The 24,510-nt window shown below is 28.4% G+C and overlaps 1 protein-coding gene across 3 annotated transcripts; it reads left to right on the forward strand.

Moving 5' to 3' along the window:
* Positions 1 to 209: 209 nt before the first annotated feature.
* On the forward strand, positions 210 to 23,541 carry LOC112689610. 3 transcript variants are annotated; one of them, XM_025563398.1, is made up of 6 exons: positions 210 to 370; positions 5,658 to 5,793; positions 11,053 to 11,198; positions 12,856 to 12,995; positions 14,614 to 14,826; positions 22,459 to 23,541. In XM_025563398.1, the coding sequence occupies exons 1-6, from the start codon at positions 322 to 324 to the stop codon at positions 22,942 to 22,944; spliced, it is 1,170 nt and encodes a 389-aa protein (XP_025419183.1). In that variant the 5' UTR covers positions 210 to 321; the 3' UTR covers positions 22,945 to 23,541. The 3 variants fall into 3 exon arrangements, with proteins under 3 accessions (XP_025419183.1, XP_025419201.1, XP_025419191.1); XM_025563416.1 differs by lacking the exon at positions 210 to 370 and adding an exon at positions 680 to 760; XM_025563406.1 differs by lacking the exon at positions 210 to 370 and adding an exon at positions 3,756 to 4,017.
* Positions 23,542 to 24,510: the final 969 nt, after the last annotated feature.

Below are 24,510 nucleotides of genomic sequence, written 5' to 3' on the forward strand. Positions count from 1 at the left end.
TTACTTCTCTCTTATATAATTATATACTACTGAACTACTTATACTAGTTTATAAGGCCCATAATTCAGTTTTATATGAAAAAAATATTATTATTTAATTGTAAAATTATTATATATAAATATATATATATATATATATATATATATATTAAAACTGCAGTAGTAGGAAACATTTTATAACTTTTACTACTTTTTTATGTTTCAGAACATTGTAAATGGAAATAACGATTTTAAAGTTATAATTTTCTGATGCCAATAAATCAATTTTTGATAAATAACTATTGACAAGAAGACAAATAAGCATCAATATGCGTAGTTTAGTATGATACTTTGGCAAATTTTTTTCATACTATATGGATTTCAAACACAGTGTAAGTATAATATCATAATTTACAATACAACCAATTAAAATATTTTTTATTATTTATTAACAGCTAACAGGTGAATCGAATAGTTCACAATTTTGACGATTTAAAAAAATAATTTTAAACTTTAAACCATAGTTTATTATTTAAGAACTATTTAATTTTTTTTTTTTTTTTTGCTAGTTCGAGAACATGCACGATTATATGACAATTTATTGATATGAAAAAGTAATTTTCGAATGACAAATTTCAATCGTATAACGATTCGGGTCAATTGCAAAATATCAAATATCTTGATTCCAAAATCCAAAAAAAGCATTTTCGGCACTATTACGAGTCAACATGATATTCTTGGTGTATTTCACTTCCTCGAGATCGGCTGTAGTCGAACGATTCGTAAGCCTGACAATTGAGTCTTGAGGTCCATAACGATACTGTAGGAAAACTATTGGCTGTCATAAGATTAGTAATTCCAATGAGTTCCCAACAAATTAAATGTTCACATCGGTTAGATAACAAAGTAATTCTTCAGTGTTATCACATTGGCTGTTGTACGCAAGAAATTATGATGATTAGACAAAGTTAATATGTATAACACGTGGTTTTGAATCAAATAACCTAACCTACTTTGAGGTAATATACTCGTTTGTAACACACATAAGGTATCGTGCCGCCTCTCCGATTTATATAGGTTCCATTTTATTTTCAACTTTAGGTCCCATTGTCCAAACCAAACTAAACAATACGAGTTCAATACCACATTTCAATGATATTCCCTTTTTTCTTGTCTTGCAATAAAAAATGACTGCAACAATAATTTAAAAGGAGCATAGAATATTGGTAGAGGTCTGGAGTAGCACATTAACTATACAGTGCGCCACAGTAGTAGGCTAATTTATTTGTGTTGCGATTATCTAATGTCGTTACAGCTTGGAATGCACGCTAAGTAGTAAAATACTAAAGCATGCTGAAATGGACGTTGCGAAAGTTGTCACTATTCGAAAACAATTCAATCTCAAATTTTTTGTGACTACTGATTAAATATTTTTACAGATTATAATTTTCAAAATTATTAAAAATTTTGTTACTTAGATGTGGACCTACCTATTTTCACAATTCAGTAAAATAGTTTTTTAGTTTTTATGAAAATACATACTCGTTTAATTTTGAATAATGTTGTTCTACGTTTATCAAATAAATGATAACTTATTAAAAAAAAATTAAAAACACATAAATGTTTGTTGCACACGTAGACTTTAAAAAATAATGAAAATTATTATACACAAATATGTAGCATGTTACAATTTAAATAATTAGCATTGAGCTGAATGTCTATTAAATATCGAGCTATTTTTTAAAGTAACTCTAACATTATTTCGTTACAAAAAAACAGTAATATCCCGTCCACTGATTATTGGACAGTCATATAAGTACGAAATAGATATTATTCAGTGTTCTAAACAACAAACTATGGCATTGGAGTGAAATTTAAATGAAAATGACAAAAAATAATGTGAAATAATCAAATAGGTTAAGTGTCTTAAACATAATCGCATGACAAGAAACCATTCCGTTTTATACAAGCTTATTATCTAGTACAAATTTTCATGTAGGTTTAAGTGTTATAAAGTATCTGTCTTAGACAGGTACACGCAGTATATATCAGAACAGTATTTATATAAATATCATATTACTAACAATATTAAGTATTCATTAACGATATTTGAAATTATGAGGAAATTAAAAACCATAATTATATAGTTTATTTGTCATAAACATTAAAAAGTTAGTTTTTTCCCGTCAATACTAATAATTTATCGTGAACATTTATTTAAGATTTAAACTACCGATTGATTTTTTCTGAAATAAACTTTTACAGGATTTAATCGATTAATCTCAAAAATATAAAAAATCCGCCTTAAGATTTCTTTCGGCTCTTGAAAAAAAATCTTAAAGAAATGTTACATTTCTGTTGTCTATTTTTTTATTTTTAAATTACTTTAGATTAACCTCACTTACCCACATACAATAAAGGTAATGTAGTAAATAAATATAATTGATAATTATTTCATTGATATTATCAATATTAATTATACAATAGATAATTATCATGATATAGAGTTTAATTATGTGTCCGTTGAGGTAGTTCATTATTAAATTTTTAACCAACTACATTAACCGAATAAATATTGGCACTTCGAAATGTAACATAAATAAAAAAAAAATGTAAAAACATACATTTGAAAGTATTTCAGATTTGCATGCAAAAACTTCAAGATTTACAAGTCTATTTTACCTATTATACAACTAATATAAATATAGAATAGAGTTAATTTAACAGCGAATAATGTGTACATAATATATTTAGCAATTCGTTTTCTTCAATTATTTTTTCTTGTTCTTCCTATCCGACTCGTTAACACTAATGAAGAACAATCCTTCTCAAACAACATCACAGTCATCAAGCTATAATTTATTTAATTATCAACTTTTATAAAAATAAAATATAAAAAACATCTTCACTTTTTAATCAACACACGATAAATAATTCGATTTTCTTATCATACAGGTATGTTAATTGTTTATATAATATATTTTATACATATAATAGCATAATAAACTATAGTAAATATTACTGTATAACTGTAAAATTAAAACAATTAATTTATTATTTTATCAAATAATCATTATATTATACAGTCAACTCGCGGTATAACGATGTTCGATATAACAAAAACCTCGATGTAACGTATAAAACTGTCGGACCCTTGAAAATCTCGTGATATAACGAAAAATTAAATGTATTTTGGTCTCCTTGATATAACGAAGATTTTTTAACCAAAGTTCACGCAATGTAACGAATTTTAACAATTTTGGAGATTGATACTTCACGTCTTACGAGTCTTGTTTCGGCTATTATTATACAATAAGATAATGTTTATGTATCGTTTATATGATACACATCTGTTAAATGTAAATTGTATTAAATATAAATATAAATTTGTTGCTATCGACAAAGATTTGGTTATCTGTGGAGTTCTCAATAATGATGAGATTTTGAATAAAACTGATGACGAAGAGCCCCCGTAAGCTCGAATGTAGCAAAATTAGGTCGTTGCGTCGTTTTAAATTTTTTACAAAGACATGATACTGACGACAGTGTATTTTATAATATTCTAAATTTGGACAACACTATTTGTTACGAACCCATTGTATTAGAACAAGATTGTAAACATATATAATTATATATAATTTAACATATACTCGTATATTATAAACACATAAACACTGTATGTATTATATGTGGGGCTAAACGCTGAATAAGCTTGTTTAAATGGACAACTGATACCACCCAGTAGAGTGGAGTCAATCGTTCGAACACCAGTCTTACGCGCAGATGTTTCTATTATAATTGTATATTTTTACGCGACTCATTTAAATAAAACAAATACTAAATTAATGTCACTACTTATGCTTTAATCGCTTTATACCTAAACCCTCATTTCCTTCGTTATCCGTCTGAAATTGCGAACTTACATGTGTGACAACGAAGCCACACTGCTGAACTCAACCATTTAGAGGCAGTGGCATACCAGCACACAATAATCGCGTAAGCGCAAGTGGATACACACAAAAAAAAAAAAAAAGAAGAAGTATGTATGTAATAAACAAAAATGTATGAATGTATCTAATAAAATATTTAATAATAATCTAATATTGTATGTAGGTATGTAATTATAAAAATTTAATAAAATCTACATTTTCTTTTAAATATCGTTTAAACAAATTTTGTTGATTTATCCTTTTGGTATAATGAATTTCGATTTAACGAACTTTCGATAGAACGTACTTTTTGCCCGGTCCCTTAAAATTCGTTATATCGCGAGCTGACTGTATATATATAATAAATATAATAAAATCTTTATGGTTATTCATTAAAATTGCGACAACAAAGAAAATGAAGTTTTGTTAATATTGTAGTTTTAATTTCTGTATTAGGATGGGAGGAAAAAAAATTATATCTCGCCAAAGAAAAAAAAACAATTGGGGTGAATTGAATACGAAATCTGCAACCTGTGGCTTAATTAGTTTTCGGTCGGTCACGTATTGATGAATATTACCCGTGCGGTCATTAATAAGTATACCGGCTTATGTTATTCTCGATATATCAATTTCTGTCACGTATCATTTTTGCTTCTGATACATCTAAATTAGTATTAAAATCAATATAATATGATAATAATTCGATGCTGCAAACCGAATCTAATACGAATTGATAGAAAAAATGCAGTGAAGTTGTCTACGTTTCTATGCATACAAAACCAAGATTGATGTCATAAAAATCTTGTAGATTTAAAATCATTTAAAATTAGGCAATTAGATCATAATGTTATTTTTCTTCGTAAAACCATGAATGAAAGTATTAACTGTCTTGAATTTTTATAAAATTGATTTGTAAGCATGTGCGTCCATTGGGGAACATGCCCCCCTGGCTTTTTGGAACTTTAAATATTAAGACCATGTAGTGAAAACGCTGTGTCCTAATTTTATATTTATACGTGTAAATTCATGATATGAATTTAGTTGACAATGTCATTAATGGATTTTCCAAAAATAAACGCGATTTGGAACTATTGTTTTAGTTAATTTAGTAAATTAATTATTTAATTATTTTTAAATAACAAAGCACAATGTTTAAATTATATTTTTAAAATTGTATTAATTATCATTTTATATATTTTCATTTTTTATAAAATTTAATTTTATATATCTATTTTATAAATAATAATTTTATAGGTTTAACAACAATGCATGTACTTAATAAAATAATATTAATGTATATATAACTTGACCTATGACAATTTAATATGAAGGTAAATTTTATTATAAGACACTATATCCCCTCCTAGATTTCTGAAGATGGACGCTCTTGTTTGTAAGTAACCTCGCTTAATTCTAGGAATGCTTCTATTTTTACCCTTTCCCAATCTATAATTAATTATAAAATTATATAAAAAAAATTAATTTGACAAATAGCCCGGTATGCCGTTTACACTTTAAACATTATCAATGAAAAAAATGTAGATATTTTTCTTTGATTCTTTCTCACTAATAAAATCACCTATTTTTAAAAATAATCATCAATATATATATATATAATTTACAAGTGTAAACTTGCTTACATATAAATTTTTCTCATACTCATTTTAGTTTTATAGTTATTTATTCAGTTATTTAAATACCACAGCAGTTTAACCATTCATAAAATAACAGAATATATTTGTATCCGCAGGGTGTTTTGCTGTCGACCAAGCTCCTGGCGACATCAACATCATGTTTATAAACCCAACTACTATCAAAGTATCGTGGAAAATATCACCAAGAGGTATTGAAAAATATGACGTCATGTACAAACCGACTAACGCCAGGTAAAATTATAAAAATATTCACACAAGAATTATTACTATTTAGTTAAACTCTATTTTTATAGTATTAATTAGTATAATTTGCAGTATGAAAACTTCACATAACTACAATCAGTATATAAATAGTATGACTTCTTTAAAATAACCACTTTCAACTATCGTTATTTCGCACCGTTCAATATTTATTCAATACTATTTCAACTAGGTTCAAAATAATAACTTCTTATTAACTACCAAAAATAATTATAACTATATTTACTCTTCAGTTTTAATAACACATAAAATTATTTATTTATTTTATGAAAAATATCTAAAAATTTAGGTCAAAATTATTGATGACTAAATTATTAATACATTTTTAAACTACTGTAATAACCCAAAAATATAAAGTAAAATAAAAGTGAGAGAGTGATATATATATAAATGGTGGTGTGATATGTAAATGTAGGTTTTTATGATGTCTTAAAGGGTTGTTACCTTCCTTCTTATTTAAGGGAGAGCTCTCAGGGTTGTAAAGGTTCAAGAGCCGTACAGTCTGCCAAGCAAAATAAAGCAGCACTTACTTGTTTTCCGTAGACCTTCAGATATCGATGCGAGGTTGAAAAAAAGAACAAATGCAGGATTTAATGCACTGGAGCCGGATACTCTTCAACACTCGTACGGAGAACACAAGTCGAACGGATGAAAATTACAAGTCAAGAAATCGCACGTATAACTTCTCTCGTTAATCTTATGATCGGTGCGCATGCACAGATGACCAAAGATAGGGAATTGCTTCGTTGATCTTACGATCGGTGCTCATATACTGATGACCTAAGATCAAGAATCTTCGGGGAGAAAAGCGTGTCCCTGTTATATAAGGACGTATGTTGGCATGGACCTTAGGCGGTCCTTTGAAGATTAGTCTTTATTGTTCGATTTGTGTTATTCGTGCGGGTATCGAAGGAGCCGTTATTTATTTATTTAAAATGGTTTGAAATCACGTACATACGAATAGTATACATTATTATAAAATATTTGTGCCGTCTTTTACAAACAAATGATAAACAATCATTACAATCATAAAAAAAATTTTCTTACACCCAAAATTCAATGCAAAAAAATCAAATTATGCATGTCTCAAATCAAAGTATAAAAATAAAAAAAGTATTATACATTTGTAAGAATATTGAAAAGTATTGTGTTTTTGATAACATTTGCGAATTTGAAAACGTAATGATCGAAAATTTCATCATTATTATTTTATATTTCTAGGTTGATAAAAGAAACCAATAGTGCTATTTTTAATAATTTATATGCCGTATTATTGTTATAGATAACAATTGTACACAATATTATATGCAAATTTGTTTCCTCCAAAATCAAAATAATTTATTTTATAAAATATATTATACTAAATGATTTTTTTCTGATCGGGTGGATTAATTATTTATTTATTTATTTATAAATATATAAATGTGTCAGACTCAGACAAATTGTTCCAATGGCCAATTACCTCCAAAATAAATAAAAACGTTAAGACAATGCAAAAAAAATATTTTTTTCTATTTAGACATTAAATGTAAAACCTAATGATTGCATTTCATCGTATAATCGGGTGATACCCATGCATCGGAATCAATACAGTATCAGTTCGTGGCATTACTCTATCGCTATAGTTTAGATGCCATTGCTATACTATCAGCTTGATTGTATTTTCTAGTTTAATTGAAAACTATCGAAGCATCATTTGGATTAGAAACTATTTATATTTATAAAATAAATTGTTCAAAGACAGGTAGTTAAGGTCCGAGATCAAAAATAATGTTAAGATAGTACGTTATGTGACCCATAGAAAAATAAAAAAGGATTAATCGAAAAAAAAATCTTCAATAAGTATATTATGTTTAATTATTTTAACATATTAATATTATACCGAAAATTTTAAGATATAACTTTCAAATTAATTAATCAATATATTATCATTTTTATTTTGAACGGATTTCGTCATAGTTTTTATTCATAAAATCAAATATTAAATTTAATTAGTGGTTTATGCTAAACAATTAATAATTTGGTTAAAAAATGTAATTATCTATTATATTTATTAGATTATTTTTTATTCCAGCTACTGAAAATGTACATTTGTGTTCATTAATAAGTTAGAGTTAATTTTATATTTTATAATAAACTCTCCATTAATTTCAAAATATACAGTTACTATTAAAAATAAACTAACATATAGAAATTTTTTAAATACGAGTATTACGATTATTATCTGTGCTTTGATAAACTATCAGTGCTTACATATCAGTCTATTAATTTTATCACGTATCGTATCATTTTTGGCTCAAAAATATTAGATTACTGGGATTTAATTTATTGAATTACAAAATTATCGATAATAGTAAATTATAATAAGACTAAAAATCATTCTTAAGTTTTACCTTACTTTATTCATTCAAAGAGTAAATGGAAAATTTAAAATTAACAATTTAAATTTCAAAAAAGCCTTGTTCTTTACAACGAAATTTTCTTCATTTAATTTTCATTATAGAATACGGAAAATTGAAACTCTATTCAGTAAATAATAAAAAATAGATTATTGATTGTTCATTAGTAATGAATCATTACATTGAATATAATACTGAAGTCATAATTTTATATTACTCACTTAAAATATTATTGTTCTTAAATCAGATGCATACTTATACAAATATCATAATTTATTCAAAATTTTATAATTTAATTTTAAAAAACACATTTTTTTCTTCAGTATGATTTACACTACGTATTTTTATTTCATTTTTCTAATAACAATAGTCTAAATTCTAATTAGGGCTAGGTGGAACTCACATAACATAAATCATCCGAGTCCAATGTTCGAATACAATATTGAGTTAAGCCGAAAAAATAATATTTTGTCACGCGTAAAATAATATATAACGATGTTAAAATGAAAAAATAAAACAAAATAGAAATTAGATACTTCCTGTTGGAAAAATATTTTACGTTGTTCGACAGTAATACAAATTTAAAAACTAACATTTTATTGATTTTCTTACGATTATAGCTGTATTTTCATAAATATTACCATTCGTTTTTTTACGTTAACACTAATCTTAAAGTACTTAACAAAATATTTTTTCTCAGTATCATACTTTCATTATTTTTATCAACTCATGATTTTTAAAAAGTTAGATTCGATACAAGTATAACTAAACCCAACTATTACAATAAACTTATTATGTTTTTCCCTATTTTTAATTGGAATAGTTATTAATTATTTACTACTTACAAAAGACAACAAATATTTGTATGTTTATTTTAATATATTATTTGAAGGATATTTTTCTATGTAGAAAAATCGTATATGAACGAGTGAATAAATTATTTAAAAATTCAAGCGAGTGGAATATAGTTTTACATGAGATACCTAAGTAAATTTTAGTGAATTCTGTCTGAACTTATTTCTAAATTTTTATTCAAGACAAATTTATCTTATCTTGTCGAAATATATCGGCATGCATTTTACTAAAAAGAATTTCCACTTGTCTAAGAAAAAAATATTACCAGATACTCGTAAAGGATAATTTTCTGAAATATTCGAGGGGATTTCAAATAACTGGAAACCTTACTTTACATACCATATTTATGGTATACTTACATATAGAATAAACAATGTTTATCCAAAGTTTAAAAAAGAGAGATATGTTTTCAAGCGTAAACATAAATTGTGAACTTTAAATGACTACAGGCCATAATACGAAAACTCATTAAAAATTAGTTAATTTATCTTTTAATGTCTTGAAGTAAAATCTAACTTTTTTCTCACCATTAAGACAACATTTTCTTCTAAACATTATTAATTTATTAATATTGAGACATATATTATTTGAGTAATTTAAAAAGTAAAAAGAAATTTTTTGTTCTAAAAATGTTGTAACTGTTTTCAATGTGAATTTAAACTTATATTTTCAGTAGCAACTATAAAGTAATCTAAGTTAGTTATTGCACAAAATAAGCTCAAAAATAGTATTTTATTAATGACAAAACTTTTACAAAATAAAAAGTCTTCAACTGTACTCATAAAATGAAAAACGTCATTAATTACACCAATAAAACAATTCCCGGCGTTCTGAACTAATGTGAAACTAGAAAAATATATTTCTGTTATTTCATACTGAATTATATACAATTTCAAATTAACGTATCAAATTCTGTATAAATTTAATCAATTTAATCAAGTATTATATAACAACTACAATAGTTTGTAATTTATTATTAACAGTTTTAAATCTTCCATATAATTTATAATTGTAGAATTTTAGTAGAATTTACGAATTTAGCAAACACAATTTAATGATTTCTTTTGAACCTCAAAAGTGGTGACTCGATATTTTTAAAGACCACTAAACATATCTCCTAATGAAATTTCACTTACAAGAATTATGATATATTAACAAATAATAAACATTTTTAATAAATTTTACCTCGTACTCGAACAAGTGGTATCTCGAGATCCGAAAGTAAAATATACCAGATGGTCAGAATTTCATTTAATAGTGGTTTTGTCGTATAAATATGAAAAATACAGTAACGTTTATAGTATGAAAGTTGTATACAACTGTACAATCTAACTAATTTATAGTAATTGTATTAATATATGTATTTTTCCAAACGCTTGAGAAAATCATTATCACATTAAATTCCTAAAACTATGTATCTAGTTGATGATTAATTACTTACAAAAAAATATTAATAATTATTTTCAAGTTTTTATTATTGAATTGAACTCGAGTATGTTATGAGCTTATGTTCAAAATAGTCAGAATAAGGATTTTCAAATCATATCTTTCAACAGAAAAAAAATTAACAGTAATTCACCGCGATTAAAAAAAAAGTAAATTATTGTTTTCTGATTTTCCTAAACTTCTTGAATCTCTGTACCACTTTAAAAATGTAATAATCAATATAATAATAATATTAGTAATAATAATAATAATAATAATAATGTATTTTAAAAATATCATCGTAAACTGTTATGAATTTCCATTACAATTAAATGTTATAAATGTTTAGCTTTTCCCAATTTGACGAGCGTGCACAACACAATTTTATCGAATACCTAAGTCTTTCCTGTTACCACTAGGTCACGACACGTATAACATATAGACGTGTTTACGTACCAGTGTGACACCATGAACCAACCACCAGTCAGATATTGCGATTAAATATGTAACGATGTGTGTACTTGAGTGGGTGTTTTCCGCCATTGGTCAGTTACAGGGTAGTGGCGGAAATAGCGGTCAACTCCGATTCCGTGACACTCGGTAACTTGATGCCTAACACACAATACCAAGTGACCGTAACAGCGTTCAAAGCCGGTCGCAGATTCCGAAGCAGACCAGTTATATTCAAGACGCTCGGTAAGTAGACCTCTAAATTATTAATAGCAATAATAGTATACAGAGTTATACTTTTAACGGGCTATATAAAATACAATGAGTGGTAGTGTACATTTTTCAATATCGATTACTTGTAAATAAGAATAATATCTACTTTTAATTTTATAAAACTTTTATCGTAAATTAATATAAATGTATCAGAATTTTCAAATGGTTGGTATAAAAGGGTTGTACAAATACGAATACTATGGTATACAAATAGATTATACACGAATACATCAATTTAAAAAATATTTTTTTAATATTGAATTGAATGAGCATTATCAATTTAAAAATATTTCACTATAATATTTTAAAGACTATAAACATAAAATTAAACAAAAATAAATTAAGTCATCTGTCAATTCAGAAATAGTCTTCATTTACTTATTTGCTCACCTAGGGTTATGACAGTGGCATATTGTTAAGTTTTATTACAATTGTGTCATCCATTATTTATTTATATAATAAATATGATTTCAAAAATACCTCGCTCGCTTAAAAAATATAAATTTTCCTTGACAATTTTTCATTTAATTTATTAAAGATTAATGGGCATGGGCCCAGATTACAATTATGGTGTAATATTGATAAAATAGTGAAAAATACAAATTATTAGCATGTAACATAGAAACAATTGTAATAAATGACAAAAATAGAACAAGATAAGATTGAAATAGTATTATAATATAAACATATAATAACATATATTAACATATATAAATATAATATTATATATATATTAACATATATAAATATAATATTATATATTATATTAAAATTTTAAACGATATTCATCAGCTAACTGTTTTGAAAAACTTTATTTTTATCTTATCGGGTCGGGTCAAGAAGAATTTTATAGTTTTGTATTTTATAACTACTAAATAAACACTCAGTAGGAACACTTGGCAAAATATGAAAAATTGTTTTAAAACACCCCTTTGTTACTCATCTTTTATTTTATAATTCGATAACAAAGTAAAAACTTAACTTCAACACTATAAACTGTAGTTTCACAGTACATTCCACTATCAGTCAGTAATTCTCCAGTCAATCTCTTTACGAAACTTAATTAAATCATTTCGAAAGACCATACTATTGAGCTCAGCATTTATTCAATATTACAAAATTGCACTTTGACTTGTTAAAAATTATCAAAAAATATTTTTATCTTATAAAATCTACACCAATAATTTTCATATGTATTCTACATATTATTGTTAATATATTATTAATATTAAAAATAATATAATTACATTATCGTTTTCAAAATGTTCTCTGCGAGACTCTCGTTAAGAACTATCTAGGAACTCCACAAATATACTTGTATTCAACGAATTTTAGAATAAAATACACCACCAATTGAAATATATTTATCAATTTGGATCTTTTATGACGCTAAAAAAGAGCTTTAAGGCTCCTTGGTATCAAAATTCATCAAGTAAAATAAGTTCGTGAGAACACTAATTTTAATGTTTATATATATATATTTTAATAACAAGTTATTACTTATAAAGTAATGCTACCTATACTAACAGTTAATTTTTAATAAAATTTTCATCATTAAATTATAGATTTATAACCTCAAATTCTAAACAACTAAACAACTATGTTTTTATTCAATTGATTTTGTTTTCAGATAAAGGTGTGTCGTGGCCAGATACCCAACATTCCCAAATGAATACTAGTGGTGACATAGATATTTCACCGCCAGATGTTGTAGGTGGTGCTGGACATTCGATGCCTTCAGAAGGAAGTACTTCCTCTCCGGATGTACAGGTGATAAAACAATAAAACTACAAAAATATTTGGTATAAATAACAAATAATGAAAATTATTTTCTACGTATCACATTAAGATCACGTTCTCATACACATATTCTTATATTAAATGTTATTAGATTATAGGTTTCTTCTTAATTAAATTTTTAAAACTAATTTTTTTTTCTATTAAATTAACTATAGGTATAATATATATATTTAATAATTAATTAAATATTAAAAACTAATTATATTTACATGTGTAAATGAAAATGCTTCTTATGAATTTATATTTGAGGTATCTATACTGAGATTTAACTACAAAATTTGATATATTCATTTAAATACAATATTCCAAATATCGCATTTTATGACAGAACACACATTTGTAATCTAATCTCTAGATGAATCTTTTAAGTGCACAAAATTAAAATCGAAATACTCAACTCAATGTATTTAATCATTCAATATTTTCAGAATAAATAAGAATTACCGAGTGATATTTTAAATAAAATAGATAAATTGTAAACCCAATCAATAGTATTATGTATGTTTTGCTTCTACAATCATAATATAAATTATAAAACTAAATTAATTAAACAGAAAACTATTTGCTTAAAGTAACTGCCAACAGGCGTGGATCTAGAAATAAAAAATTTTTCTTCAAGTACATAAAATCATAGGCATTAAGTTTAAGTTTTTAAAGTGAATAAAATAATAATCAAACATGCATATTATAAAATAATAAAAAAAAACTTGAATAATAAAATTACCATTTATCACATATTAAATAAGAATAATAACATAGGCAAGAGTGTAAAATATTTATTAGTTGAAAAAAATATCACATATTATTAGTAAATTGATTTGACCAATTCTCTGTTTTTATCCTCCTAGGTTAGGACTATTTATGACTATAGGTGCAATTATGATTTTATTTTTGAGAGAGCTAATTTTTTATTTTTTGATATCACTTTAATAAATTACAATTATTTTTAAATTGTTTCTGTATCTATTATATGAAGAATAGGTAAATATTTGAGGGACTAATCACCAACTTATTATGCCTAGGTTAATAAGGCATATTTAATGAAGAATATATAAATAATCACTATTATAAATCACTCTTAAATGTCAATAAGCAATACAATACATTATGTTATAAGTATTGCTCTTCTTTACTTTAATTAATACATTGAAAATCAAAGTACTTTGAAATATTTTAAGTATCTAAGGCCTAAGTGGAGGGGCTTCAACCTAAATAATCCGCTTTATATCCACGCCCAATTACCAACGGTATCTTTGAAAAAATGGAAATAAAATAAATTAATAATTACCAATTTATATATTTTCACCATCATTCATAAAATCTATTGATACGAAAAAAAGAGAATGTGTAATCGAGTATAAAAATATGCACAAATAAGTATAGAAGAAAAAAAAATTGTTTCAAAATAAAAATCCTTTATTTTGTGTACTTATACGATGAGAATTGTATCATTAAACATAATTATTGATTTTAAATTTTTGTATTATGGACAGTACATAAATAAATATATTTTTATTATTTACATATAAATATATTATTGTTCAGAACGTAATAAATTCTAATCTTTCTTGCGCACGCTTACGTTTAGGTACGGGGTATTGAAATCACAATTGTAGTGCTGGTCCTAATGGTGTGGGTTGGCGCTATAATAATGTTTTTCAACCGATGGGGTAAAATAAGAATGCTTATACCATATCAGCCGGACTACAAGGACACGCAGCTTAAAGTACCCGGAACTGGGGCGTGTAATACGACTGTAACATGCCAAAACCCAACCGGTCCGGGTTTTTGTTGTTCACAGGTATGTACGAAGTTGAAAAATATTTATAATATAATGTTTATTATTATTATTATTTTTTTTTTTAATAATTAATGCTATTTAAAAAAAATGAGTGGTGCACGTGGAATATGTGATTTTAAAATTTTCTTTTCTTTGATTTTTTTTTTTTTTTGTTATTTATATTCTTCGTTTATTTTTCTTTTTTATTTTCAATTTATCAACCCAAACACGATGACTCCGAAATCTAATACGAGAACTGAATATCAACATAATGTACAGCGTGTAATGCATATTGTATAATAATATTTTGTTGGATATAACCATTAGTCACCAGAGAGACCGACCGGGATTCACAATATTTTATCAGTACAACTAACCTTATTATAATTTCTGAAAAGGAATACATATTATAAGTACACATCATCGTCCTACGTCACTACGCTACTACCGCCATTCATAGTCTCGTACGTGTAATGAGAAATGGAGTGAAATTATCGGATGCCACGTAGCCGGAAAGAAAACCTCCGCCCAGATAAAATATTCGAATTACTGTGTGAAATATAAAAAACTGATTTACGTCAACTGTATATAAAACAAACGACATTCAATATCGTGTGACTTGACTTCGAAATAAATAAGAAAATATCATAATGTTCTCATTGCATTGCACTAAATAAGCTTCAAACTACTTTTACGTTGTACAATGAACACTGAATAATATAGTTTTCGCTGTTTTTATCTGCATGATTCGTTCTGAATAAAAAAATACCAACATAAATATTATTTATACGAAAAAAAAGTTATACAAACATCAAACTTAAAATAAATTTACTTGTAAACGATCTTCAAAAAAGTAATAAAATGTAAAATCTTTTGAAATTTAAAAAAAATAAAAATTATCTTACTCGTATAACCCAAAAACATTATTTTATTAATTGGATAAAAACTATATTTTATTAAAATATAATAATTAAAAAAATGTATATACGTCCCATTGCGCTTAATCGAGCTGATTGTTTTATAAATGTGTAATTTTACGACTTTCAAAGTTTTAAAATAATGAGTTACATTAAATATGAAAACCCGTGATTGAATTTAAATGAATGAAGAAATATTTAGTATTAAATTAAATAACTGGTGAATTCACTAAATTTACGCATAATTTCTAATACATTTTTATGTAATTGCATTTTTAATTATTTATAAATTGTCATATTTCAACTCAAAACCCAATTAAATGATTAATATTTTTTCATATAAACAATGATATGTAATTGGAAAAACAACCGATTTTGAATTCACGATAGATATATATAATTTTAAATTTAAAAATAAGAAAAAAGTTTGTTATGAACAAATTATTTAAATGGTTTAAGACATATGTTTCTTAGAAAAGAATTCGATTTTTTTTTCAAAACTTAAAAATAACAAAAGTCTTAAATTAATAAGTATTAAAGTAAATATCAAAATCGATTAGAAGTCTTTATAATTTTAAATTTATATCAGTTTCAACATAATACTGTATTAATAATAAATATTGTTGACAATGAGTGATCATGAAACATTTTCGTCAAATTTAACTTTCACAATAATAAAAAAGTTAGAATGTTCAAAATTAATACAGCCTATATCTGCAATCAAATGACTACGATACTGCATATTATGTCACTTATAAGCGGACTCACTTTCACTGGAACTCCAAGAACTAACTCACAGAGTTATACTTAGAACTGACACGAATAAAATGATGTTCAACTTTTCGAACCCGTAGTCGTTTTTCACCGACTTCGATTACCCTCACACCGCCGGGTGCAAAATAATTTCACTTGGTTTATACAGGCTATTTTTACCGATGTTATCCTTTGTCCCTTGTTAGTGTCATAACAAGCTTTGGATATTAAGGCACACACACAGCGGTGACGACGACATTTTTATAAATATAAATATATTCAACCGTGTACACAAACTTCGACTGTATATGATCGATATTATTCCGTGATAGCGACCTTGGCACTTTTCACGACGACTATGACGGTAAAAATATCCTATGTCCAGATGTCATAACAACACTGCAGCAACGACAAGGGTTGAAAACGTTCCGAAGAATACAGGTGCTTATTAATATTGTTGGTCACAATAACCTAAACAATGAGGAAGCAGCCCTCTTTCCGAAAAAATAAATAAATATTATATTTAATTAATCTTCGCCAACAATATGAAACAGTTAATCAATCGACCGTTGTGGAATGGAATACAATATTAAGCTCGTATTATGTTTCCGAACCTACGACGGCGGTCGGTTTTCAGATATTTCTCTGGAAATGTCTTCGATCGAGGTCCGTAATAATAGTTCGCTATTAAATTTCTAATAAAAATATTGAAAATAACGACCGGAACGGATTTCATGTCACAAAATAATTCTGTCACATGTGTGTGTGTTATTTATTTGTTTTCCGTGTACCGTACATATTTAATGTATACGTGCATGCGTACGGCAACGTACAATGCCCTCCAACCGTTTTTTGTACAAATAATTTTCAACCCTTTCAGTTTGTTTCGATTTTAATCTATGCTATACATCTCAAACCTTCTCATGAGGTAAATAAAAAAAAAAAGGAAATGCGTTTCAACAATTTCCAAATTTGATAAAAATGTTTACCTATAAAATCAGATTCGCGACTCCGATCGGTTTACCTGGTGCCATTGGACACTATATTCAACATATGCATTCCACGTGATCGCACGTTAGTAATAACAGGTACAATAATAATGCAATATAATTTAATGTAACAATAATAATAATATAATATAATAATATAAATTTTTAATATCAGTTGTATCTTACACGTGGGATATGAAGTGGATCGTGGAAGATTTTCAAAAATTGTGTCATTGAATGTGCATGATTTTGTACCTACTGATACATTTTATATCTTTATATCTGTACCCCGTTGCCGGTTTTATCTCGCATGGCCCTTTTAGAATAAGTTTGCTTATTTTTCCCGTGTGTTTTTTCTGTTTTATTTTCCATACAACAGCAGAGCGGTTGCTGCATCTTGGACCATTGTTTCAAATACTCACCTCCATCACCCGAAGTACATCCCAGGGACTGCACGTGTCGGTTCGCTTTGCTGCATAGAGCGCCGTCGTCCGAATAACCGTGAAGTAAACGACACATCATGGTAAATTCACCAAGACAACGAATATTATAAACCCGCAAAAAAGAGTGTGTGTGTGTGTGAAATAGTGGAAGAAAAGCAGACAAAAAAACAGGCACAAAATTTGCGGTTTCGATAATTATATAATTATAATAATTATTGTGTTTAAATAATTTATTGTTTTTTTTTTTTTTTTTTTGATTTTTGTGCATTTAGACACTCGCGTGTATTGTAAAACCTATGAGAGACGATAAAAGAAAAAAAAATGAATAAAATTTTTAAAAAATAGTTTAAGACGCAATTTCGTCTCGTTCGACTTTATATATTCGACTTCATCTAAACATTTTACGAAATCGTAAAATATTACTCTTTTAACCAACAGATTTTACGGTACACGCGAAATACGATTAAAGCACGTATCTTTTTTTTTATCTTCCATTTTTAGACGTATGTTGTGATTTTTTTTGATTTTTTTTTTATTTTGTAATAATATAACAATATTTTTCGGTCTCGCGCAAAACCACAGAATAACAGTACTTGGCTGTTATTTAAATAACAATTAATGACGGTCACCGCACGTCACACGTCTAACGACTGCGCGCGGTGTGACCCAACGGTATTTATTATCCGGTTGTACGATTCCCGCGATTAAATTTAGTACGCAATCACGGGCAGATGTACGCGCATTATTGTTATTACCGTTGCAGAAACGCGTTAGGCGCGACGTCCCTTGGTCGCATTTCCATCATTCGGGCTCGTACGCAAGGTCTAACTCCCCACCCCCATTGAAGATCTTTTTACACACATTTTTACTATTCCTCATTCAATAAAAATTAAACCAAATTTTGTATATAGAAAATTCATATATAGTTGTCTGTTTTTGTTTTAACAGTGTCATCTTTCTCGATTTGACGCATTTTTTCTATTTAATTTACGGGCATTATATGCAGCCATCGATAGAACGCATATTCACTGACAAGTCAGCTGCTCAAGCTGTTAAGACATTTATTGACTTTCGATCGTAATATTTTTGATCATGGATATTCCAACGTGTATTTTTTTTTTTTTTTTTTTTTTTTATATATATATAGACTTTTTACATAACAAACATATTTAACTTTTCCCTTGGACGATTTGTGAGCACGGTCGCACCTGCCGTCGTCTGCTAAAGAACCGTGCGAAGACGACTGGAGAGACGTTCCGGCGAAACTTTGACCGACGAAACGACGACATTTACGCTGCGTGTTTTGAGCACGAAAACCGTCGGCCAGCGGTACTGCGCTCTCGAAGTTTAGACGTTGTTGCACGGGCGAAGCGCTCGTCCCGTCCGGAGACGAGACGCACTGAAGCCGAAACGTTCTCGAACGCGCTGTCGAATCCTGTACCTGACCTAAACGACAATTATATTGTATCACGCAATTTCGCTGATTATGAATACCACCGTTAAACAGGGGCGTATTTTAGAGGGTGTCAAGAAGGCGATTCCCCCCCCTGAATCCGTATTTAAGATTATATGTGAGATACAAATTTCAAATTTTTTTATTGTGAATAATTTTATAACGAGATCAAATTATGCGTGTCTGTGAATACTGGATTGGGCTTTTTGTCGAGTCCATACTTAGTAAAAAATCAAATAAAACACAAGCGTAACTTTCTAAACACAGAGAACTGTGTTTAAAAAAAACTACACAAACTTCGATTCTAAATGAATCCGGCATTAGATTAAAAAAAAAAAAAAACACAAATATTAAGGATTCACCTGATTTAAATATTACCAAACATTTTACTTGTAAATTTTGATACTGAATTAAAGAAAAAGAGTGCCCCCCCCCCTAGAAGTAAGTCAAAATACACCCCTGCCGTTAACGCATCGTTTTTTCAGTATTCATATATCGTTTTCACAACAAATTTAATCAACGCTCTAGTTGTCCGCTCAGTCAGGGTGCCAGTGTTCCTGGCGTTGTACTCGAAGCCATCGGTTCGCGACGTTTTACGTTTTACGGCGATAACACGATGAGTAAACAAATCGAACCGGAATCGATAACTTCGACTGACCTTGTTTGGGTGCTTGACGTAAAACATCACAATTATTTATCTTGTACGGTTTCCGATCAGAACATTGTTGTTTCAACTTGGACGATGAATTGTTTTTCAAGCTCGAATAATTATGATAATGGAAAGTTGATTCTTCCCCGACTACTTTCTCGACTTTATTTACTTTTTAGCATGGTTTTACCTACGGATTTCGATGTTTTCATTCTATGTAGAGTATTTTTAAAACACTTTGTGGGTTTGAATTTTGTTAGCGATGTAAACCTCTCTAGAAAACCACCTGCTAAAAAACGCCTTACAAATTTCTCTCGTCGACTTTTTCCCAAATTGAAAAAACCAATGAATAATTTATGTTTGTACACGGCACACACAATATAAATATATATTACACTGTAAAGTATAATCTATAGTAGATGTGTTGAAGGTTGATTGAAACTAAGATTACATCAATGTACTTCGGATAAAATCGAAAAAATAATAAAATTGAAAAATAGAATGACCTACCGTCAGCGTGTAGTACAAAAAACCGTAACGGCGAATAGCTATAATATTATTTTTAATATAGTTAAATAAATGTTTATAAAAAGTATCCGGTTGCTACGGCTACTACGAATAACAACAAAACAATAATATTAATTATACTTTAAAAGTGGCATACATACTTTTATAATTTCAATAAGAAATATATTCGGACACATGATGAAAAAGTAGTCTAAAAATATTATCAAGAAATAAAAAAAATGTAAAATAAAACGATGCATAGTTTGATCGATTGAGCTTATAAAAAAATTAAATGAAAATACATATAATAGGTAAACATTTATTTTACTTTGGACGCATTGTTTTATAAGTTTTACATTATACTCGTATATTAATAGGTGGTCAAAAAATTTAACCGAAATATATTTTTTTAATTTATATTATTTTGACGCATAACAATATACTACAGTACACATTAGTCGTCAACATCAAAAAGATAAATATTTTGAGTAAAATTAATTAAATAAAAAAAATTGTGTATTACAAGTTTTATAACGAATTACAATACTGAATAAATCAAAATTTAGCTATAACTTATATTAATAACAAGAGGTGCCTATTTTTGTAATTACAATTTATTCTCAAATAAAAATTTAAGAAATATTTATCGAATTTAATTACACAACATTACACATTTACGGTTTGCTTTTTCTAGTCCAATAATATTTCTTGATAAACCAAAATAATCAAATCACATTAAATGTGACAAAATATCGATATTTGTTATTTATTAACTCACACAATTATAAACTCCTTGAAATGAAATTTAAATTTTACGGAATATTAACTAAACATTTCAATACGAGTATACTATTTAATTAGCCAGAATCCAATTAAAATGTTTTTTTTTTTTTTGTTTTATTGTTACTTAACTCATAATATTTATATGTATTATTGTAGTTGAATACAATAAAATCTTACTCTATTGAAAATAATTTATTTTTGAAAACACACGCTGTACGTCCATCGTTTGGTTCTAGCAGACTGCTTACGATGCTGTAATAACGAACATTTGAAACGCTACAATAACAAAGCCAACAAATCGGATGGTCAATAATATCAGGATAAACTCGGAATCGGAATACCCGTCGAAACTGAATTGGTTCAGTTGCAAACGGAAATGGAGCTGGACGAATTTTTCGATTTCGATTATGAAATTTAAATACATTTTGTAAGTCGATCGATTCGTTCAGTTTCTCGTAGAACAAAGTAACAAATAAATATCGGTTTAACGTTGATTCTTTTTAAATTTACGCTCAAATTTCCCATCGCACTACTACTGAGTTTTGTTGAGCGAGCCAAGGGAGGTGTAATACTCGTTGAGCTGTACTTAACGAAAAAAAAAAAAAGGAAAAAAAGTAACTCGCGGCGAAATAAAATTACAATCCGTTAATAATGTTTGTAACTCGGTAACGTAAGTTTGGAACCGAACCGTATGGCTTCGAACCAAAACGCGTTGACGTAGACGTTAGACACCCGTTAAATGTACGTACGCCACTGCAGCCCACGTTGTCTCCTTAAGACGCACACGCGCTACCGCCACTCGATCCACTCACTATCCGTTGAATATCCTGCTTATCGGTTGTAAGCCGATGAAGAAACGAATTTTCTATGTGAATTTGTTTTGTTTTTCGGGTCCAGTGAATTTGAAAATAACTAAATCGTGTAATGATTTGCGCGTACCGTTTGTCGTCCGTGTTCATTATTATTTTTTTCTTCTCTTTTACGATATGTCACGGTGACCGTTCAGTCTGCCATCGACATAAACGTAATGTTATGAACGATCGGTCAACTCGTTCACACAAATGTCGTGGGACCGAACGCGCGTACGGAAATATGCGCCGGTGTACCATTAATGGTCCGCAAACACATTTGATCGGATGTATTTGCTTGTTGTTTCCAGAGGCACTTGATGCGCTGCGGCCTAGCCGACCCGCTGGACTGGCGCGTCCGGAACCTGTTGCGTTCCCGGTCCCGGGTGAACTCGGCCATCTACATCAGTCCCATTTACCAGGACGCGCACGTCCGGCACGGCATATCGGTGCGGCCGATACGGAAGGCCCGGAGTGCGGACTACTTGCCCAAGTACGACGACTACAGCAGCTGGGCCAACTGCCAGCAGTTCTCCCTGCCGCTGTCGCGCGGCGGCGGCGTGTGCACCGGTGTCTGCGTCGCGGGCGTCTGCACCGACGTCTGCACCGGCGTCGGCGTCGTCAGTGGTGGCGTCGTCAGTGGCGGCGGCGGCGATAGTGTCGTCATCGGTGGCGGCAGCGGCGACGGCAACGTCAATGGTGTCCAGCAGCAGCACATCAAACGGTTCCAGTTGCCCACCGTTTCCATATCGATCGCGTCCGACTCGGACAAGGCGCTCAACGAACTGCTCATCTAAGTACGGTACCGGCTTAACCGACTTCCCGGTCGCACTTCAAGTCGCTGAATGACGTCATACTCTCGGTTCACTTCATTATCCTGTGTCGTTTTTTTTTTTTAACCTTCTTCAACACATTCCCCCCCCCCCCCCGAATCATGTTTTTCAAACATGTAATTCGTTCATGATTTCAGACTATCTCCATACGTGATCTTCTATAAGAGACTTTTACTTTTTAACTTTTTTTCACCATTTTTTTAATTCAATATTCTTACGCGAATTATTTTTCTGAAAAACCGTTTTATAAAAATATCTAAAATCGAAATAAAACAGCTAACCAAATGTTACACCAATTCAAGCTTAAAACGCTTACCTGTAATCAGGTGCGTATACAAAAAATATTTTGGGGCTTTTTTGTTCATTTTCATACTTATATAATCCATAAACCACTTTTATTCTATAAAAATATGTTTAATAATTTTCCTGGATTTCGGAAGGGGTTTGAAACCCCTAAAACTCCTAACTGTGCACTCGCCTGCATGTAAGAATTATAACTTATATGTTATATCTAGAACGCGGATTTTTATGTAATTTAAAAGTAAAATATGTAAATATTTATGTTTTTATTTCTGCCAAAATATTTATTAAAAAACGTGAAATATTTAACAATAAAGAATTGGTATATTAAATTAATTTTTTAATTAATAATTATTCATCTAATCATCTTCATTGTTATCTTCTTCGAAACAATTGGATACAACGTACATTTGGAGATTTTCAAATTTTTATGTATAGTGGTTAAATTTCAAAGTCGACTCGTAGCAGCTGAAAGTGCATTCAACGTCGACCGAGGTTAATGGAACATATTTCATATCATACATTTCGTATGGTGTTACTTCAATATCATTTGACGTATTTTCATTTTTATTCATAAGAATACTTCTAATAGTTTTAATTTTTCGTAAAGTAACGTTATTACCGAGTACATGGTTTAATTTATTTTTTATTATAACTCAGGATTCTCCTTGAACTTAATTTAATTTGATTTCTGAATTTTTCACTATTGCCAGACTTTCAATTATTATTCGATTTAATGTTTCTAACTTTTTTTTATTACTTTTATTAAGAAACAAAAATTTGAGGAAATATATGCTAAATGATTTTTTTAGGTCATTACTTAACATAATATCAGAAACTTGTGTAATAGCGATTGCAGTATCTGAATCAAAATTTGAAATAACTTCTTTAATTTTTCTTTAATTTAATTCCAATATAATAATTTTAACACAAATAAAAACTGTGTAGGTATGAACATTTTGAAATTGGTGAAATATTTAAAAATATGTGCTTCAAAATATATGTGAAAATATGTAAATTAAAAAAGTCTCGTATTATTCAGGGTGTTATGAAACATGTTGGTTTTTAATTCGAAATAATAAATTCACATTAAATAAAATTATGTATTTACATAAAAATCCATGCTCTAGTTATAACTAATGAACTATTGATTCTAGGTTCGATGATCGATTTATCGTAAATCAACATTTCCATAAAGATATATTCTTTAGAGTTTCATCTCTTTACAAA

The sequence above is a fragment of the Sipha flava genome, unplaced genomic scaffold (genome assembly GCF_003268045.1).
Source record: "Sipha flava isolate LNK unplaced genomic scaffold, YSA_version1 112_pilon_pilon, whole genome shotgun sequence".
Classification (NCBI taxonomy): Eukaryota; Metazoa; Arthropoda; class Insecta; order Hemiptera; family Aphididae; genus Sipha; species Sipha flava.

Excerpts from the sequence above, each read along its gene's own strand:
- LOC112689610 (XM_025563398.1), top strand. The coding sequence starts at position 322 with ATGATACTTTGGCAAATTTTTTTCATACTATATGGATTTCAAACACAG. Across the intron at positions 371-5,657 it reads ATATGGATTTCAAACACAGT|GGTGTTTTGCTGTCGACCAA; the intron begins GTAAGTATAATA and ends TTGTATCCGCAG. Across the intron at positions 11,199-12,855 it reads AGTTATATTCAAGACGCTCG|ATAAAGGTGTGTCGTGGCCA; the intron begins GTAAGTAGACCT and ends TTTTGTTTTCAG.